We start from the raw sequence: 19,460 nt of genomic DNA, 5'->3' as shown, positions 1-19,460 counted from the left end.
GATCATTCCTCGTGGAAGAAGGTTGCTTCAGTTTCTCCTCTCCAAAACGAAGGAGAAAATACCCATTCGAGTTCATTCCTCATTGGGTACAAAGTCTTGTTTGACTGTTTCTTTCCAATTCATTCATGGATAGAACCTTGTCTTTATCAAAAGATTCAAATACCAATTCCTCAAATAGAGTCGTGAAAAAACAGACCATAAACAATAGCCTCATCATCTGAGCAGTTTATGTTTCTTTCAAAAGATTTTTCTCTCAAGGAAATCAATCATGAAGACCATTTGACAATCAGGGCCTTATTACTGTTCACAAGGCTGAATAACCAGTAATTCCCCTAGCAAAGTCTCCAGGATCATTTTGTCACTTGGCTGATAATTGATCATGTCTTCAAAACCACTATCACAAGGCTGGTAGTCGGTAACCTTTTGTTCTGGTTATATTATTAAACATGTCTATCACAAGGCTGATAGTCGGTAATATTAACCGAACCTTTGAAACTCTTTTACCTTGTCAAGTCTATCACCATGCTGATAGTCGGTAATACGGTTCCACACCTTTCACCTTCGCATTATTAAACAAGTCTATCCCCATGCTGATAGTCGATGATGTCAATAGGTAAGCTTTTCTTACAAAGCTATCGTTCCCAGGTGAAGCATACACTTGCTTTCCCGAAAAAACGGATTCTCTTCCTAAAACGGATTGAGATATCCTTCCCGATCTCTTTTCCCCAGTGGAGTCAGTTTGATATCCCCTCGGTAAAGATATCCTTGCATCATTCGCAATTTTGGTATCTTAGGTCCAAAATTCGCGTCTTCTGATATTTAAGTCTCTTCCACCCTATCAAAACGAAGATTTTCAATCTTCATGTCTCAGGTTGAAGAAACTTAAATAGGGGCATCTGTCATACCCCAATTTTTGACCTAAGACACCACCTCATATCATTGCATATGCATCATTTGCATCTCTAACAAATTGCATAGCTTGTGTTTGCTACTTGTGACTCAGCAGGGTTTAATCAAGAAACCACTCATCAGTACAAGTAACAATCAATTAGGGTTTTGTTCTCCCTTCATCTCAAATGAATCATCTTCATCAACAATCAACATTTGGTCCTCAAAGTTTCATTTCAACAAGCTCAAAAGCTCTGAATCAACCAGATTAGGGTTTTGACTGAAGATAGCATACTCTTGACTTTTGCTCAGGATTTGACCTAATGACTTGAGACATGACCTCAAGACCCCAAGTACATCATTTTGACCTAATCTATTGACTCAAGACATCTCCTACACAAAGATTGATCAGACAAATCCTCAGATCAGGGTTTTGAACTATCAGGGACTGAACTCAGGGATCACATTTGGGAAACCCTAAAAATCCCCAGGGAGTCAATCAAAGGTTTCAATCATCCTCAAATAATCCCTATGACAACATACAATGGAAATTGTATCTCAATTCAAGATCCACAGTCATCAATTTCATCAGGTCGACAATTAGGGTTTTTGACCTAATGCACTGAACAACTGACTTTTTAATCAGGACATGGTGCCACAACTCAAACCATGGCTCAATATCCTCTAATGCTTCAATGTGATCCATTCATACCATTCATATGGTGAGGATAGCCTGTTTCATTTGAAATCTCCAGAAATGCGATTCGTCTGAAAAAGTCAACTGTACAAGATCACCATTGACTTTTGGGGAATTTTGGTCAACCATAACTTTTGAAGTTTCAAATCATCAATATATGATATGAGAAGTCATTTGATCAAGAAAAATCAAGAAAATCAATCAAGAATCAAAAAGTCAAAAGTTTGACTTTCATACTTAGAAAATTTTCTAAGTGTTTTTCAATGGTTTTTTCCAAACTTTGGAAGGGAATTTCTCAAAATTTCACCTACAAACTGAAAAAAACTTCCAACATGAAAGTTGTAGATTTTGATCCAATGAACAACTTTGTCACATATAATTTTTTTCATAAGATCAACCATTTAAGAGATATGGAGCTTCAAAGTTGGTACTTTTTGAAAACTTCACTTAAAACTTCATTTTTCTCAAAGTTCATGGATCTTTTTCACCCATTTCCTTAAAGAGCTTGAAGAAACTTTCAACTAGGGTTTTGAAGTATGCAACATGAGCTTTCTAAAATGTCCAAGAGCATGAAAAAATTTGAAGTGTAGCTATGGTTTTGAATTTTGCCATTAGTGAGCTTTTCACTTGAAATTTCAAGTCATTTTGCCAAAGTTATGAACCAATTTGCCAAATGATCCAAATAATGATGCATAGAGGCAATAATTGAAGATATTTTTCTGATTTGAGATCAGAATGGAAGAGGATAAGAAGCTTGAGATTTAACCATGGTTTAGTTACTTTTAACCTAATGCATTTAATGGTAAGATTCCATTTTATCTCCAAATGCCAAATCACCAATTCTTGATCAACTTGCAAAGCTCTTCATTCAGAAACCTTGGCCTATAAATAGAGATCATTTCCTCATTCAAAAACACACCAAAGTCTCACAAATTATAGGCTTTCTCTTTCTTTCTTGAATTGCAAGTTTCTTAAGTTTCAAAGAGGTAAAATGCTCAACCTCTAAACCTTTGAAGTTCTGAGCAAAATGATGCTTCCCACAACTCATAAACATCATTTGAAACTTGTTTGAACCACTCATACACCCCAAAAACACCTCAAGCTCAAAATCACTACCTCACTTCTCAAATATGCATAACCATGGCCTTATCATGCCAAAATCCATTCAAGATCATTTCTGTCCAAACTAACACTTCCAACACCTCATATATATCACACATGAACTATCCAAATACTCACATATGATCTGAAACATCTCCATCTTCAAATTCGATTCATACTTGAAGCAACTGCAGATCGGGTGCCATGGCCATGCTCAGATGAATTCAACTTGTTCCAGACATCCAGACACCTTCCATAATCATCATAGAAGCTATTCAGATTGATACAAAGCATCTGTAACACCTCCAGATCAAAATCCAATTCTCAGTTTGGCCGTTTTTGAGGTAAGTACACTTGAACTTCAAACTCTACTCTCCACGCATCATAAATGAAATATGAACATACCATCTCATTTCTGCACACATGAGGATCATTAACCCTCAATCAATTGCATCATAACTTGCACATACACGATTTCAGATTGAATCATAGAATTAGGGTTCTTCGTGTTCATCAGAAAATTGATAGCCTTAGAGTGAAAATAAATGCAATTAAAGACCACCATCATGATCCTTATGAAAAAACGAGTGAGTTAGACCCTTCACTTGATCAATTTGGTTCAGTTTTCAGAAAATTCAAATTCAAATTGGGATTGTGTTCTTGGCGCGTTTTTTGGTTCATAAGTTTTGAAATTCAGTTGAGTAATATATTCTACCAAGCGCGTATTACTAACAAGCCACAAGCGTGGCTCAGCTGGTTATTGTTTTGGTTGGTGACCTTAGGGTCACGAGTTCAAGTCCTCTAGGGACCAAACCATTTTTTTTAACACTTGTTTTTCTTCATTTTTTTTACAACTTTAATTAATTAATTAACACATCAAATTAATTCATTTTTCATTCATTTTTTGTACACTCTTTATTTAACACATATATTTTATGAATATCAAAAAAAATCACAAAAAAAGATTTATTTAATACATTTTTAAATAGGTTTAAAATGACATATTTTAAGTGTTTTTTAATACTTTAAAATATTGTTTTTCATTTGATTCTTAATCTAATCACTTGTAAATATTTTTTGTGATCAAACCCTAATCACTTAGGTCTTAATTAAGCATTAAAACTTGTTTTAACTTAATTAAGTTGACTTTTGTCAAAATTCAAATCGTTTTAAGACGAACGATCATTCTTTTCAAAACAATAAACCATTTCTTTTTGAAACTATTGATTAGATCTTTTTTTAATTGATCAATTGATTTTCAAAACGATGTGGGGCCTCTCGAATATTAGAGAGTATAAGACCCACTCCTTTTTCTTTTTACACAGTCTTTTTATTCAAAATAAATAAACTTTCTTTCAAAACAAACTTTCAAACCGTTTTTCAAACGACGCGTCTGCTTTTCAAATATACCATGGGCCTCCACGTAGGTATAAGTCCCAAGCCCCTTTTGTACATACCCATTCCAGTACATGAAATTAGGTATTTCATTGTACGCCTTTTTGTACATACACCTTTTTGTACATATCTCAATCAATGTGTTTTTTAACTTTGAATAACAAACCAAAAATGAAGGTTTCTTTAAATCTTCCCAAAAATACCATGGGCCTCCATGTAGGTATAAGTCCCAAGCCCCTTTGTAAATACCTGTTTACATAGCTTTGAATAAACTCAAGTGGACTTCTCCCCGAGTGTGAGTCCCGAGCCCTGTGTATACAAATGGATCATGCTTACAGGTATATTTCCTTCATAAACTCCATTATATACACACAATTTGTCATATATAACTGTTCATATAACTGTTCATATTTGTTCATGTACTTGTTCATATTTGTTCGTACTTGTTCATACTTGTGACTGTGTTATATATGCTTATTCAACTTAGTACAACAGTAGGTTCCCCATAGCCTCCTATTGGGCTTCGTGCAAAGAATCTCCCTAGTTTAGGTTAGGACATAGAGTATGGTTTCCCGGTGAAATCGCTCTAAGAGCTCAAACCAACTATACCATGCCTCCCCTTGGGCTTTGTACAAACGAGTGTCCCTCCCATAGCCTCCTCTTGGGCTTACAATGCAAGGACCCTGGATTGTCCCTCCCATAGCCTCCTCTTGGGCTTACAATGCAAGGACCCTCGGATAGCCTCCTCTTGGGCTTCGTACAAGGACCCACGGGCTTCTTATAAGCATCCCCAATATCCAAATCAAATACCCTAGGAGATTAGACATTTTTCATCTCTATGCTAGGAGTATCTCTTCTATATCATCACAAACAATCAATCAATCAAACTTTTTTGCCACAAGGCTGGCTAATCAATCAAACTTCTTTTTGCCACAAGGCTGGCTAATCAATCAAACCGTTTTACCACCGTACTGGATGATTAATCAAAGTTTTTGTCACAAGGCTGACTTCATTGAAACTTTTGCCACGAGGCTGGCTGATTAATCAAAACTTTTTGTCACAAGGCTGACTTCATTGAAAGTTTTTGCCACAAGGCTGGTTAAACAACAAAAACATCTTTATCATTCTAAGCACCCTAAGTGGCATGGCCCCGGGCTTATAATGAAAAGATTTTCAAACAAAAACAAACAGATGTATGTGATGATATAGATTAGATACATCTAGCATTTAGACGACATTTGTCTATTTTCCTTTGCTTCCACTAGCATAAGTGGGAACTACGATTGCTCTGACTTTCTCAACATCCCTTTGAGAATACGTAGGCACAAGGTCGATCCTTGGCGAGCAAAACAAAACAAAAAAAACCATTCAAACCTTAGCACCCGTAGACCCCGAGCTACAGATGCTCTGATTCCCTCTAAGGGATATGTATGCAGAGGATCGCGATGATCTTTGCGAGCATAATCAAACAAACACCTTAGGTCCCACCTATTTCACAAGAACCTCTTAATAACATGGAATGAAAAACAAAGCAAAGAAACCTATAGAGTACTATAGATACGTTGGGTGCTAATACCTTCCCTTCGTATAACCAACCCTCTTACCCAAGATCTCTCCCCCCACTTTTAGGTTATTGCAGTTTTTTCCTTTTCCTCCTTTGGAAATAATAAAAAGTTTGGTCGAAACAAAGAAAAATCATTTTTTATGAGCACTCGAGCCCAAAGAAGGCATCAGGTGTCTCATCCCACAAAAAAGAGGAACAAAACGATTTTTCGCCCGCGACACCACTCAACATAACATCACTCTCTATCAAATGGATGTTAAGAGTGCCTTCTTAAATGGTTATATAGATGAAGAAGTTTATATCCATCAACCTCCTGGTTTTGAAGACTCTATGTCTCCTAATCATGTTTTTAAACTAAAGAAATCATTGTATGGATTGAAACAAGCTCCCAGAGCTTGGTATGAACGCTTAAGTTCTTTCCTTCTGGATAATGGTTTCACTAGAGGAAAAGTGGACACTACTCTCTTTTGTAAAACCTTTAAAAGGGATATTTTAATTTGTCAAATATATGTAGATGATATTATTTTTGGAACATCTAATGCTACACTTGGAAAGGAGTTTGCTGAGTCTATGCAGGCTGAGTTTGAAATGAGCATGATGGGAGAACTCAAGTATTTCCTTGGAATACAAATAAATCAAACATCAGAAGGAACGTATGTTCACCAAACCAAGTATGTGAAGGAACTTCTGAAGAAGTTTAATCTTCTAGACTGCAAAGAAGCCAAAACTCCTATGCATCCAACATGCATCCTAGGTAAGGATGAGGTAAGTAAGAAGGTAGATCAGAAGTTATACAGAGGTATGATTGGATCTCTTCTATATCTGACTGCTTCTAGACCTGACATTCTGTTCAGTGTTTGTTTGTGTGCTAGATTCCAATCAGATCCTAGAGAATCTCATTTAACTGCTGTTAAGAGAATTTTAAGGTATCTGAAAGGTACTACTAATGTTGGCTTAGTTTACAGAAAATCTAAAGAATACAACTTAGTAGGATTCTGCGATGCTGACTATGCTGGAGACAGAATTGAAAGAAAGAGTACTTCAGGAAGTTGCCAATTTCTTGGAAGTCATTTGATCTCCTGGTATAGCAAGAAGCAAGCAACTATTGCTCTATCAACAACAGAAGCAGAATATGTCGCTGCTGCTGGTTGCAGTACACAGATGCTCTGGATGAAGAGTCAGCTAGAAGATTATCAGATATTTGAGAGTAACATTCCTATATTCTGTGATAATACTTCTGCTATATGTTTATCTAAGAATCCTATTCTTCATTCAAAAGCTAAACATATTGAGATTAAACATCATTTCATAAGGGACTATGTTCAGAAGGGTGTTATATCTTTAAACTTTGTGGATACAGACCATCAATGGGCTGATATCTTTACAAAACCCCTGGCTAAAGATAGGTTTAAGTTCATTCTGAAGAACATCAGTATGGATTTATGCCCAGAATGAGAAGATGAGAAGTTCTTATGTATGAGTATCTTCTGAAATGAAAAATGGACTATTTTTTTTAATCAGAAGTTCTGATTGAAATCTTTTAGAAATTATGATTCGGTTATTACTAACGTTTCATTATCTAAGTTGATTCAGAACCTCTTTTAAAGCAAAACAGCTGTAACGTTTTATCTCGGGATGGTAAACCTGTCGTTACTATTCATGGATAAGCGCGCGTGCAGTTGAAGGGACGCCGACCATAGGTAACTGTGCTAGTCACCTCATTTGTCTTTATTATCTCTCCTCACGTCACGTAACATTAAATGCGTTTCATCATTTACTCTCTTTCAGTTTTTCTTTATATTCTTCAAACACTTCTCCTTCCCTCTCATATTTTCTCTATTCACTCTATCTTTTTGCATTCATATCAAACCTTAGCTGTTCATTTTCTGCAAATCCATCATGAACTCTTCATCAAACCCAGGAAACCATGAAAATGATCAAAACAAAAAGAGAAAAGCTGTTGAAACATCTCCTTCCAAACCCAAAAAGATAAAGATCACCTATGACCCTCTCAAGGTGAATCCATTCGAAGCAATGTTATCTGGAAACTATTCTAGACGTGTGTTTCAACCCCCTGGTGAAAGCCCTCCATCATCTCCATCTTCTTCCTCATCTTGTTTCCTTCTAGACTCAACTTCCTCTTCATCTAACCTTTCCTCTCCCTCAACCCATTCCGAAGAAATCTCCTCATCTTCACCTGCTGAGAATGTTGTCTCTGATAAAGATTGTGGAAGATCTGCATCAGAACCAAGTCTCCCTGACCCCTCGCCTGGAAGCCCAAGAAGCAGTCAATGAGGCGTTTCACTCCTTCATGGCATGCTGGCACAGACTTTGTCTTAGCTAGGGTCCTAGGTTTTGGTCTTAGTAGTTGTCTTTTCCTTGTTGCATCTGCTTGTTAAACATCTTCATGTAATATCTTTTGATTATAAATGAAAAGTTTCTCTGTTTTTACATTCCAGTGATTTTATTTGTCGTTTTATTCATCTGAATCTTTTTGAAATATTCTTTTTGATGTTATGACAAAAAGGGGGAGAAGATAAATGATAAATGATTTATGATTTGATTAATCTATCAGTTGCTGGGTAAAGCTCCCACACATTTACTAACAAGAACTGCAAGTTCTATATGGTTTAAGTGTTTTGCAGGTATAAAGAAGTGAAGAGAATCTTCAAAGCGAACACAAGAAGCAAAACCATGGAAACTGAAGCAAGCTGAGTGCTGTCAAGCTTCAGAAATCAGAAGCAAGAAAGAAGAATGAATCAGAAGCACTGATAATAGAATTTGATCCATATTTGTCTATTTGATCTGACAAAATTCTATTTGCTCTGATACATTATTTTAGCCTATATGGCTCTGATACATATAATGTGTTCTAATATACATTTTATGTTCTGACTCGTTCATGCTGACTTTTGTCGTTTAGTTGTTTGTTCTGTAACATTTCAGGATGTAGAGATGCTCAGATGATGCTCTGGTACATTCAACAATGTTCTGATACAAATCTAGCATGAAGTGATGTTGGTAGAAATTCAAAGCTCTGAAGCTATCCGAGGGAAGCAGAAATCAGAAGCTGTGAATGTTCTAAAGATCCAGAAAACTCAAGTTCTGAAGCTGTCCTAGATGGAAGCAGAAGTCAGAAGCTGTGAATGTTCAGAAGATCAAAGAAATTCAAGTTCTGAAGCTGTCCTAGATGGAAGCAGGAATCAGAAGCTGTGAGTGTTCTAGGGATCTAAAGAAATTCTAGTTCTGAAGCTGTCCAATGGAAGCAGAAGTCAGAAGCTATGAATTCTCTAAAGACAGAAGCTTATATGATCGTCTCTACCGAAATAATCAGGGAAGTCTTTTATTAAAGTTCTTCGAGTATTTATTTCAGGGGGAGATTGTTAATCTCAGGGGGAGACATATTCATATGCTTATGCTATAGCTGTGTAATTTGTCTTTTGCCGTCTGCTCTTTCTGATCGCAAATTCATATCATTTATATATGTTTTTGTCATCATCAAAAAGGGGGAGATTGTTAGAACAAGATTTGTTCTGATCAATTATCTTAGTTTTGATGATAACAATAATATGAATTTTGCTTAAGATAATATGGTACTCTAATCCAATGCAATTTCCTTTTCAGGAAATATATAAAGAGTACGCATAATTCAGCGCTCAGAAGCTTTGTCTCAAAGGGTTCAGCATGCAACATCAGAACATGGTCTGGCAAGACATCAGAAGATGGTCGAAGCAGAATCAGAACATGGGTCTATGGAAGCATCAGAAGAACAAGAGAACAGAAGCACTGAAGTTCTGATGGTATCACGCTCAGAAGCACTTCAAGGTCAGAAGATCAGAAGATGCTTTGCACCAAGCTGTTTGACTCTGATGATATTCAAACGTTGTATTCACAAACATCAGATCAGAAGGAAGTACAAGTGGCAAGCTACGCTGACTGACAAAAGGAACGTTAAAAGCTATTAAAGGCTACGTCAGTAGACACAGCGTGAACAAGGCTCGAGGTAGTTGACAAAAGCGTATAACATTAAATGCGATGCTGTACGGAACACGCAAAGCATTAAATGCACTCAACGGTCATCTTCTCCAACGCCTATAAATATGAAGTTCTGATGAGAAGCAAGGTTAACGATTCTAACGATTCTGCAACCAAAACAACTCAAATTAACTTGCTGAAACGCTGTTCAAATCAAAGCTCAGAATCTTCATCTTCATCAAAGCTCACTACATTGCTGTTGTAATATATTAGTGAGATTAAGCTTAAACGTTAAGAGAAATATCACAGTTTGTGATTATAGCTTTTAAGAAGCAATTGTAATACTCTTAGAATTGATTACATTAAGTTGTAAGGAACTAGAGTGATCGTGTGGATCAGAATACTCTAGGAAGTCTTAGAGGTTATCTAAGCAGGTTGTAACTAAAGTGATCGTGTGGATCAGTGTACTCTAGAGAAGTCTTAGAGGGTATCTAAGCAGTTGTTCCTGGAGTGATCAGTGTGTGATCAGAAGACTCTGGAAGACTTAGTTGCTGACTAAGTGGAGAACCATTGTAATCCGTGCGATTAGTGGATTAAATCCTCAGTTGAGGTAAATCATCTCTGCGGGGGTGGACTGGAGTAGTTTAGTTAACAACGAACCAGGATAAAAATAACTGTGCAATTTATTTTTATCTGTCAAGTTTTTAAAGCTACACTTATTCAAACCCCCCCTTTCTAAGTGTTTTTCTATCCTTCAAAGCCTGCTAAGTCAAAAATCAAAAAGAAGACTTAGGCAAAAATCAAGGCATCCCGTTGATTGTAAGCTCAAAATAGACAATTCAGGCAAAAGTTAGGGATATCCCAAGATGAAAAAAGAGAAATCAATAAATTCCTGAACAACACAATGTTGTGACTACCAAAAGGAAGAAGTGACTGCCATCTCAAAAGTTCTCTTTGCTTATGAACTATCATTATTATCAAAGGTGCAAATCCAAAAGTCTCTTGGAACCTGAATGCATAAGTTGAATTAACTGAACTTAGGACTGAAGATCATCAAGAAGAGGGATGGGTACAAATGAACTTTGAGCCTTTATCCTTTGTTTTTTAAACCGTGAACCAAGCCACGTTACAACCCTTGAAAGTCCTAACTGAAGCATGGTTAGTTCGAAAGCATACTGTCACCAAAAAGGTATCCTGACTCCTTAAGGTTTACTACAAATGCTAGGTTGATATCCTGTTTTTATAAACATCATGTTTTTATAAATATCATGATCTTACATCTCTAGTTTTAATGTTTTTTCAAAAACTCAAGACAAACGTATGCATTGCATCTCATGAATTTCATTATTAAACAAATTCTGCTACATAATTTCAAACGTTAGCAACAGAAAGAATTTGTATAGGGTACAACTAATGACTGAAAGTTATCCCGACAGACAAGATTACTCCGAGAAGTAATGTCTCCTACGTATACAAGGGGCATGGCACGTTTTGCCCAATCAATCTGGGGCAATCCAGTCAAGATTCCAAGAATCTTTCAAAATGCCAAAAAGTTAAAGGCATACATCCCAAGTGGATTTCAAACTATTTCCCGATCAATCTGGGGCAACCAAGTAAAGATTTGAAGAATCTCTCAGAAGCATCAACAAACAGTGGCATCATACTAAGTACTAGGGGCATGTCACCTAGAGTACGCATCTCATTAGGTCCCCGCGAGGCGAATCTTTCCAAAGTCCCTACTAGTAGGAGCAAATTTATGCAAGTCCAGTTTAACATCTTGATCAATACTCAGTGGTGTGTCCTAGTCAATACAAATCCAGGAATGGCAATTACTATAATACTGGGGGCAATGTCCAAGGCATCCATTCCTCCTCACAAAGACGACTTCACAGGATCATATCCCCACAGAGCAATCCTCAAAGAAGATATCCTCAAACGTACTCTTCCAACAAAAACTTCCTCCCTCAACAGAGTTTACATCTTCGACACCGTCGGTTGCCCGATCTTCTTCACTTCTCCAAACATGGTTTATTAGTATCTCTAATCCCTAGTCAAGGTACATCAAGTTATTGGTCATCCCCAAGCAGAAATCATAAATCCCCAACTGTGTCAGAGTCACAATGATCCGGAGATTTATTTTCTCAATCAAGATATTCCAAATAGCATAAACTATAGTCATACATCATATACATACATATTCATACATTGCAGAACTCCATCTCATTCATTACATGCATCATGACATTGCATATTTCTAACTTTGTTTTCAGGTTCCGCATCGACAATCATTCCTCTCAGATATAATCGAGCTGGAGATTCATTCTGACAAGCCTTTTTACATTCCAAAACTTCGTCAAATAACTCATCGACTCTAACGAGCAAGCATTCTCTATCAGATATGGTCTAATGTATGACCCGTTCCGGTATTTTCAATCAGATATGGTTTAATGTATGACTCGTTCTGGCATTACTCATCAGATATGGTTTAATGTATGACTCGTTCTGGTATTCTCCTTCAGATATGGTTTAATGAATAACTCGTTCTGATATCCGTCCTCAGATATGGTCCAATGTATGACTCGTTCTGACACCCTCCGACAGATATGGTCTAATGTACGACTCGTTCTGCTATTCCTCTTCAGATATGGTCTAATGTATGGCTCGTTATGATATTCCTCCACAGATATGGTCCAATGTATGACTCGTTCTGACATTCCTCTACAGATATGGTCTAATGAATGACTCGTTCTGACATCCTTCAACAGACAAGGTCTAAATGTACGACTCGTTCTGACATCCCTCAATATATATGGTCTATTCGCTCTGACGTCCTCTATCACATATGGTCTAAATGTATAACCCGTGTCTCTCATCACGAACAATGCTGACACGATCAATCTCCAACAAATACTTCTCAAATACTTCTCAACAAATTGGATTTAGTCTGGCGCACGACTCATCCTTCAACCTAACGCACGGTTTTCCAGACATCCACGGATTCAATGTGGATCAGTCTAACGCACAATTTATCCTTCAACCTAACGCACGGTTTTCCAGACATCTACGGATGCAATGTGGATCAGTCTAACGCACGACTCATCCTTCGACCTAACGCACGGTTTTTCCAAACATCTACAGATGCAAATTGGATCTGACCTGACGTACGACATATCCTTCAGCCTAACGCACGGTTTTCCAGACATCTGCTGATGCAAACTCGACCCAATCTAACGTACAACTCAACCTCAGTCTATTCCTCAGAAACAGTCTAACGTACGACACATTCTGACTCTCAAGTATATCAAGTCGGATGGCATCTTCAAGCCCATCTCAATCATACATCTTCTCCAAACACCTGGATGGCATCTTTAAGCCCATCTCAGACAAAAGTCCCTACTTCAGCGAGGGCAAATTTCTGGGCATTCTAGTGTTCAATCCTCTTCTACCCTCAGATTCCGACAGGCACACATGCCAGTCTACATCTTCAGGTTTAAGAAAATTGAACAGGGGCAGCTGTCATACCCCAAAATTTGCCCATACTATTTTCTTATGTGCAAGTTCAAATCAATACACAGAGCTCCAAAACCTATCTCCTAAACAAGTGCCCCTGAACTAGGGTTTTGCTTTTCTCAAAGAAAAGTCAGATTCTGATATCTCCAATGGACTCCATGGCCTCATATATGCTTCAAAGAATCCTCATGCCAAGTGTCAAGCCCTGATTCAAAAGATTTCTCACTCAATGGCCCAAACGATCAATAATCGACGGAATTGACCTAAAAGTCAACTATGGTCAAAGTGCAGTCAAAACTCCTGATTTTTTGTCAACATCCTCATATTGAAGTATCATTCACCATTTGATCAATAATCGATCATGGTTCATCAAGGAAAGATTAGAAGTCAACAATTCAAAAGTTTCTAAATTAGGGTTTTCATAGGAGAAAGTCAACTGAACTTTGACCAACCATAACTCCTACATGGAACATCAGAAATTTTCCATCCAAAGCTCATTTTGAAGGAAATTGAATTCTCTACAACTTTGTCCCTCACATCCCCAGTCTAAAAATGCTTCATTTGAGAGATATGGACCAAAACATTATAGGCCCTTTTCAAAAGTCAACCAAGAGTCATTTTTTTTCAAAAGAGCATACAAGGAGCATGGAACATTATTTTGACATGGGACCAAAAACATTGGTTAGAGAATTCTTCAAGATTCCTAAAAAGTCCAAGAACACTAAAAAATGTGGAAAATTGAGGAAGTTATAAGATGTAAAAGTTGAGCAATTTTCAAGAGGTGTACAAAGAGAAATATGGTCCAAAATGATTTTTTTTTCTAAATGGGCTTGATTTCTTTTTGTTCTAACATCATCTTAAGCCCATCCACGACCATGGAATATATCTTTTATATTTTTATTGTTTTTATTTATTATTTTATAGATTTTATTCATTAAAATCATAATTTAATAAAATAAAATCATAAAAATAATGGACGATTTGATTTGGCTTCAAATTTGATTCAATTAAATGTCAAATATATTCACAAAGGAGCCCAAATTCGTTCTAGAATGATCATGAAGAAGAATCACCCAAAATAGAAAGATTTGCACTAATTTCAATCAAATTTTCTCAAAGGCAAATCAATGATTCAATGAGATCTTTTCTTGTTTTGTTAGCCCTAATCTCTTCCTCTATATATATGCTAAACATTCAGCAAGAGAGGGGACGGAAAAACAAGGATTGAGCAGCCAAGAACTAGGGCTTTTCAAGAGTTACAAAAAACAAAGAAAGGTGAAAATTCATATCACGAGTTCTAGCAAGTTTCAATCCAAGACAACCATACCAATTCATTCATGGGGTGTTAATAGGTAAGAATGGACCAAGAGTTAGGTCCCATAACGTCTGAAACGTCCTTCATGCGTTCGTCATCTTTCATTCATGTTATGATTTTCGTATTTGGTCTATTAGCTTGTTTTAATCCCAACTAACCATGTATTTAAGTTGCTGGTACAGATTAGAGAAGTTTTGAACCATTAAGTCGGAGTTCTAACGCATATATGACGATTCGCCATTGTTAGGGCAAGAGACTTGTACCTCTTCGTTGTCCCTGTTACAGGCGTTATTAATGAAAACTAACCACGCCATCGTGTTCGCAACCTTCGATTTAGTACACCTGGGTTGTTTTTGCTTTGATTTTCGTGGAGTTTTCAGGTCACGGCCGTCGATCCCGCCGGAGAAGATGAACGGTACCATCATAGCGCCAGCGAGTCTCTGTCTTTGACTCAGTCACGTGCTCGCGTGGCAGTTTCAGATACCACCATTCGCTGGTCAACCAAACCGGTTTATCTCTCTCCCCCTGATTGGTCAGTTCCATAGCTGTGGGGGCCAGGCTGACTCTCTTTTGACTTCTCCACTCACTCCTTTGTTTTATGTTTATTTTATGTCATTGGTTTGTTAACAATTCAATTGCTCAGTACAGATGGTAACGCTCTCCTAATGGCAAACGAAGGACTTGGGATCGATCCTCGTCCCAGACAAAATATTTTTCAACTTTGTTTGCTTGTAGATCCGGTGCTCTCACCACTAGGAGTGCTTGCAATACACCTTCATCTATCAACCCTCAGATCTCCAGTGCGCCAAGATCTAAAGCCTCAAGGATGCAGCCCCATGGTACACCCTCCAGGATGCGTCACACCGAATCATTGCCCAGTTGAGTTCCTCTCTTTATTTTTCTTTTTCTTTTTTTTATTTTATTTTTAAAACCTTTATTTATTTCCTTTTTTTATTTAATTTATTTCATTTAAATGTTTTTATTATTATAATAATATCACATAATTATTAATTTAATCGAAACTCAATTTTTCTCATAGCATTAAGGATATTTGTTTTTGTATATAATTTTAATCAATTAAATAATTAGGTAAAAAATTAATAATAAATGTTTAGGTTTGTTAGCCTGATTCATTTATAAACCCTAGCTCAGGTAGGTGGTGTCCATTAACGCATTTTTTAAAGCCTTGTAAACCTTTAGGTCACAATAAGTTTTCTTAAATAATCCTTCAGGGTTTGCAAACTTTTTAGGGTTTGAATCGGTGAATGCACTTACGCTTCTCTTCTTCATGTCATGTCAATTCTTTTCAGGGTTAATCAGAAATTCTCTGACTACGCGCCAGGGCAATCAAAAGCTAAGTTCTGATCCCTCTTTATTATTATTTAAATTATTTTTACCTTTGATTTTAATTTTTGCCTTATGGTTTAAATTATTTTCAACTGTCAATGAATTACTCATACACTTAGCCCTATTATTTTCATTGTAATTTTCAGGGTCAATCAGGAATTTGAGGAAGATCAAGGCTCAAGAAAAATTAAAATAATTATTTACCATTTTTTTATTTTATTTTCTGTTTTAATTTCCTCCATCCCCGCAGGTGTTTATTGTAATAGCGTAGGACTTTTATCTTTCCGCTTTAATTTCTGCCATTTTAACTGCGTGGTTAGTAAATAGGGAGTGCAAGATAAGTAATTAACTGAACGATAGCTCATCTAATACAAGATAAATATATGAATCTAATCCACGTGATTGATGCACACAAACACCTTTAGGGTACTCCTCTTGTTGCCTGTTGCCTTCTCGATCAAAAATAGTCAAGTCCCTCGGATATAGGGATACCTTAGCTTGTTGCCTACGAATTCAAATCATCATAGTCCCTCAGAATAAAAGATCACGGACCCTTCGAGTTGCCTACGAATAAGATGATCTCGTCCCTCGATGTCGCCTCGATAAATGATGATAGTCCCTTCAATTGCTAAGGTATCCCTATTGTTGCCTTAATGACTATTATATCCTTCCCTTAGACTACCTGCCCTCTTTATGGTAAGGGACAGTCTTGTGGCGAACGATACCTCTCGATGACCCTTCGATGACCCGCACATCCAATTGAGAGACTTCCTACCCTTTATGGTATGGATAGACCCTTTCGCCCGAAAGACTTAAAGAACAAAAAAGACGAATTTAGGGTAGGTAGTTCTTAATTGCTTGCTCAATACAAACAAATTCAAATGCTTTTCACACATCCTTTTCAAATACTTTAAAAACAAGGCTACGCTTATTTACAAGCTAAAGTCCTTAATGAAATCTTTTTACTATTCACACACGACACTTTTCAACAATTCAAACAAACAAGTGAGCTAAGCAATTAAGAGCCCGTGGATAACCATGGATGCAAAGGGTGCCTTACACCTTCCCTTTGTATAACCTACCGCCCGAACTCAATCTCTTTTCAAAGGTCTTTCCTGTTCTTTTTGCCTTTCCAATTGGATAAAATAAAAGTCGGTGGCGACTCTTGCTATCCGCACATTTCAAATAAAGTCAGTTCACCGTATTACACCATCTTTCCAATAGCCGTAGTTTCCACCATTGAAAATAAGAGATCTATTGTACGCCCCCTTTCGTTCAGAAGCCACTTCGTTACTAGTAGATACAAAGCACCAGCAAACCGACGCTCTGATACCACTTGTTAGACTGTGTGGCAAGTGATCGAGAGGGAGGTGAATATATCACCTCCTTTTAACAAGGATTTTAAAAAATTGCAGAAGAGCTCTGTCCTAATTGACTACCATCTATTCTGAACCGACCCCTAAAAAGTCGGACACGCGAATGTTGTTGGATTTATTAGGATTAAGCAGATGAATTAACACATAACTATTATCGAATTCATGAACTTATCACTAATTCACTATTTCCAATTAACAAAATCCAACAAATACTTTTGTCAAATAGTTGATGTTCACACGTTTAACGATCAACAACAATGGTGTTTTCAAATGAAATTTTCTACCACTATTGGATCATTCAACTCAAAATCTGAACTAAGTGGTTTGCAAAGGTATTATAAATGTAAAGAGAAAGAATAGAAATACGATACACAAAGAGATTTGGTAAGGAAGTTCCCCACTTTCGTCCTTGCATGTGAGTACGTCTCCCCTCAATTCCAACAATGAAATTGAGTATTTATTTCCAGTAAGCTGCAAATTGTTTACAATGTTACAATTACAATCTAAAAGCTTAATCACACAGATTTCCTTCTACTTCTTGTAGTAACCTTCCCTTGATCTGAGCCGATCAAGTCTTTAAATACAAGAATCACGATCAATCCTCCGCTCCACTACTTGTTTGCAAAATCACTCTGATTTCTAAACCTTTCGCTATGGCTGAATCTGACTCGTCTGATCTTGATTAATGAACCTCCAAGAACCAACCTGTTCTTGATGAAAAACTGCAAGTTTTTCCTTGAAACCCCCTTAAATACACTTCAACCTAGCTGAGATTCACAAATCCTACAATTGAATGTTATCTTAAAAGATCTCTTAATACAATGCACAAAGATGATTATGTTTCATTGTGATTGACAAGAAATGATTGAGAAGATGATGAAGATGAAGTATCTTTCAGGTTTCAATTGACTCACAAAAGTTATGCTCTCAAAATGTGTTTGTGTGTCTTGTGTTATGAATGACTGAGACTGAGTTTATATATGACAAAAAAAAGTATTTGAAGAAAAACTAAAATATGAGTCAATGCATAACACATATGAGTCGACACATGTGTGTAAAAATACATGTATGTGTCGATGCAACGTGTTTCAGGTCGATGCATGTATGATATCAAAAATGTTTTCTAGAAAAATTAAAATAGCATGTATCGATGCAAGATAACATGAGTCGACTCATACTGTATCCAAATTGTTTTTCAGAAAGAGTGAAGAACCATGTGTCTATGCAAGAACATATGTGTCGATACATGCAGTTTGAAAATTGTTTTCCAAAAGCATGTAAACAACATGTGTCGATGCAAGATCCCATGTGTTGATACATGTTTGAAAATTTTAGCACATGTGTCGACACAAGTTGTTACGTGTCGACTCATACTGAAGTGAAAAATGCTTTTATGATTTCAAACGTATTATGAGTTGACACATGATGTTTTAGGTCGACTCAACCTTTATTATTTTGAGATTTTACATTTAGAACCAATTTGTAGCATGAACTTATATGACAAAATTTGATGCAAACATAGAAATCAATCGATATAACATTCGTGGATGTTTTTATCACACATATTTGCTATCACTCAAAAACACCTAAGGGAGTAGATCACTCACATAAGTGTCTGAAGTTTGTGAATGGTTTGAGACCTAATATCAAGAAGGCTATTGGTTATCAACAGATTGTGCATTTTATTGAGTTGGTTAACAAGAGTAGGATTTATAATGAGGATAGTAGGGAGAGTGTTTCTCACTACAAGTCCTTGAGTGATAAGAAGGGAAAAGGTCAATTTCGAGGGAAACCTTTTGTGGACAAAGGGAAGCAGAAAGCGGGTTATGACAAGAAGTCGAGTGGGGGAGGAGCTCCTACTTCGATTAAGTGCTATATGTGTGGTGGTAACGGTCATCATATTTTTGAGTGCATAAGTGCTGAGGTGAAATACTTCAAGTGTGGCAAGATAGGTCACAAGACTAATGATTATAGAGTTATGTAATACGGTGAACTGACTTTATTCGAAATGTACGGTAAGCAAGAGTCGCCACCGACTTTTATTTTATCCAAATTAATGAAAGGCTAAAAGAGCAGAAAAAACCTTTTAAAAGAAAACTGAGTTCGGGGGGTAATTTATACAAAGGGAAGGTGTAAGGCACCCTTTACATCCATGGTTTTCCATGGGCTCTTAATTGCTTTGCTCTTTTTGAAACCAAAAGTTTAGAAATGTAGAAGAAGAAAATAAGGACTTTAGCTCGTAAATGAGCGTAGCCTTATTGAAGATTTTTTAGAAAGGGGTAGAAAAAGAAT

At 36.8% G+C, this 19,460-nt stretch overlaps 1 protein-coding gene across 1 annotated transcript in view; it reads left to right on the top strand.

Moving 5' to 3' along the window:
• LOC131659103 (uncharacterized) overlaps positions 1 to 19,152 on the top strand; it is a 77,871-nt gene extending 58,719 nt beyond the window's left edge. Inside the window, exons 4-6 of the mRNA XM_058928341.1 lie at positions 14,826 to 14,977; positions 15,089 to 15,284; positions 18,691 to 19,152. Of these exons, the coding sequence (XP_058784324.1) occupies positions 14,826 to 14,977; positions 15,089 to 15,284; positions 18,691 to 19,152 (810 nt within the window). The remainder of the gene's footprint in view (positions 1 to 14,825; positions 14,978 to 15,088; positions 15,285 to 18,690) is intronic.
• The last annotated feature ends 308 nt before the right edge of the window (positions 19,153 to 19,460 follow it).

This window comes from Vicia villosa, linkage group LG3, assembly GCF_029867415.1.
Source record: "Vicia villosa cultivar HV-30 ecotype Madison, WI linkage group LG3, Vvil1.0, whole genome shotgun sequence".
Classification (NCBI taxonomy): Eukaryota; Viridiplantae; Streptophyta; class Magnoliopsida; order Fabales; family Fabaceae; genus Vicia; species Vicia villosa.
This window is presented reverse-complemented; position numbering and strand designations above follow the sequence as displayed.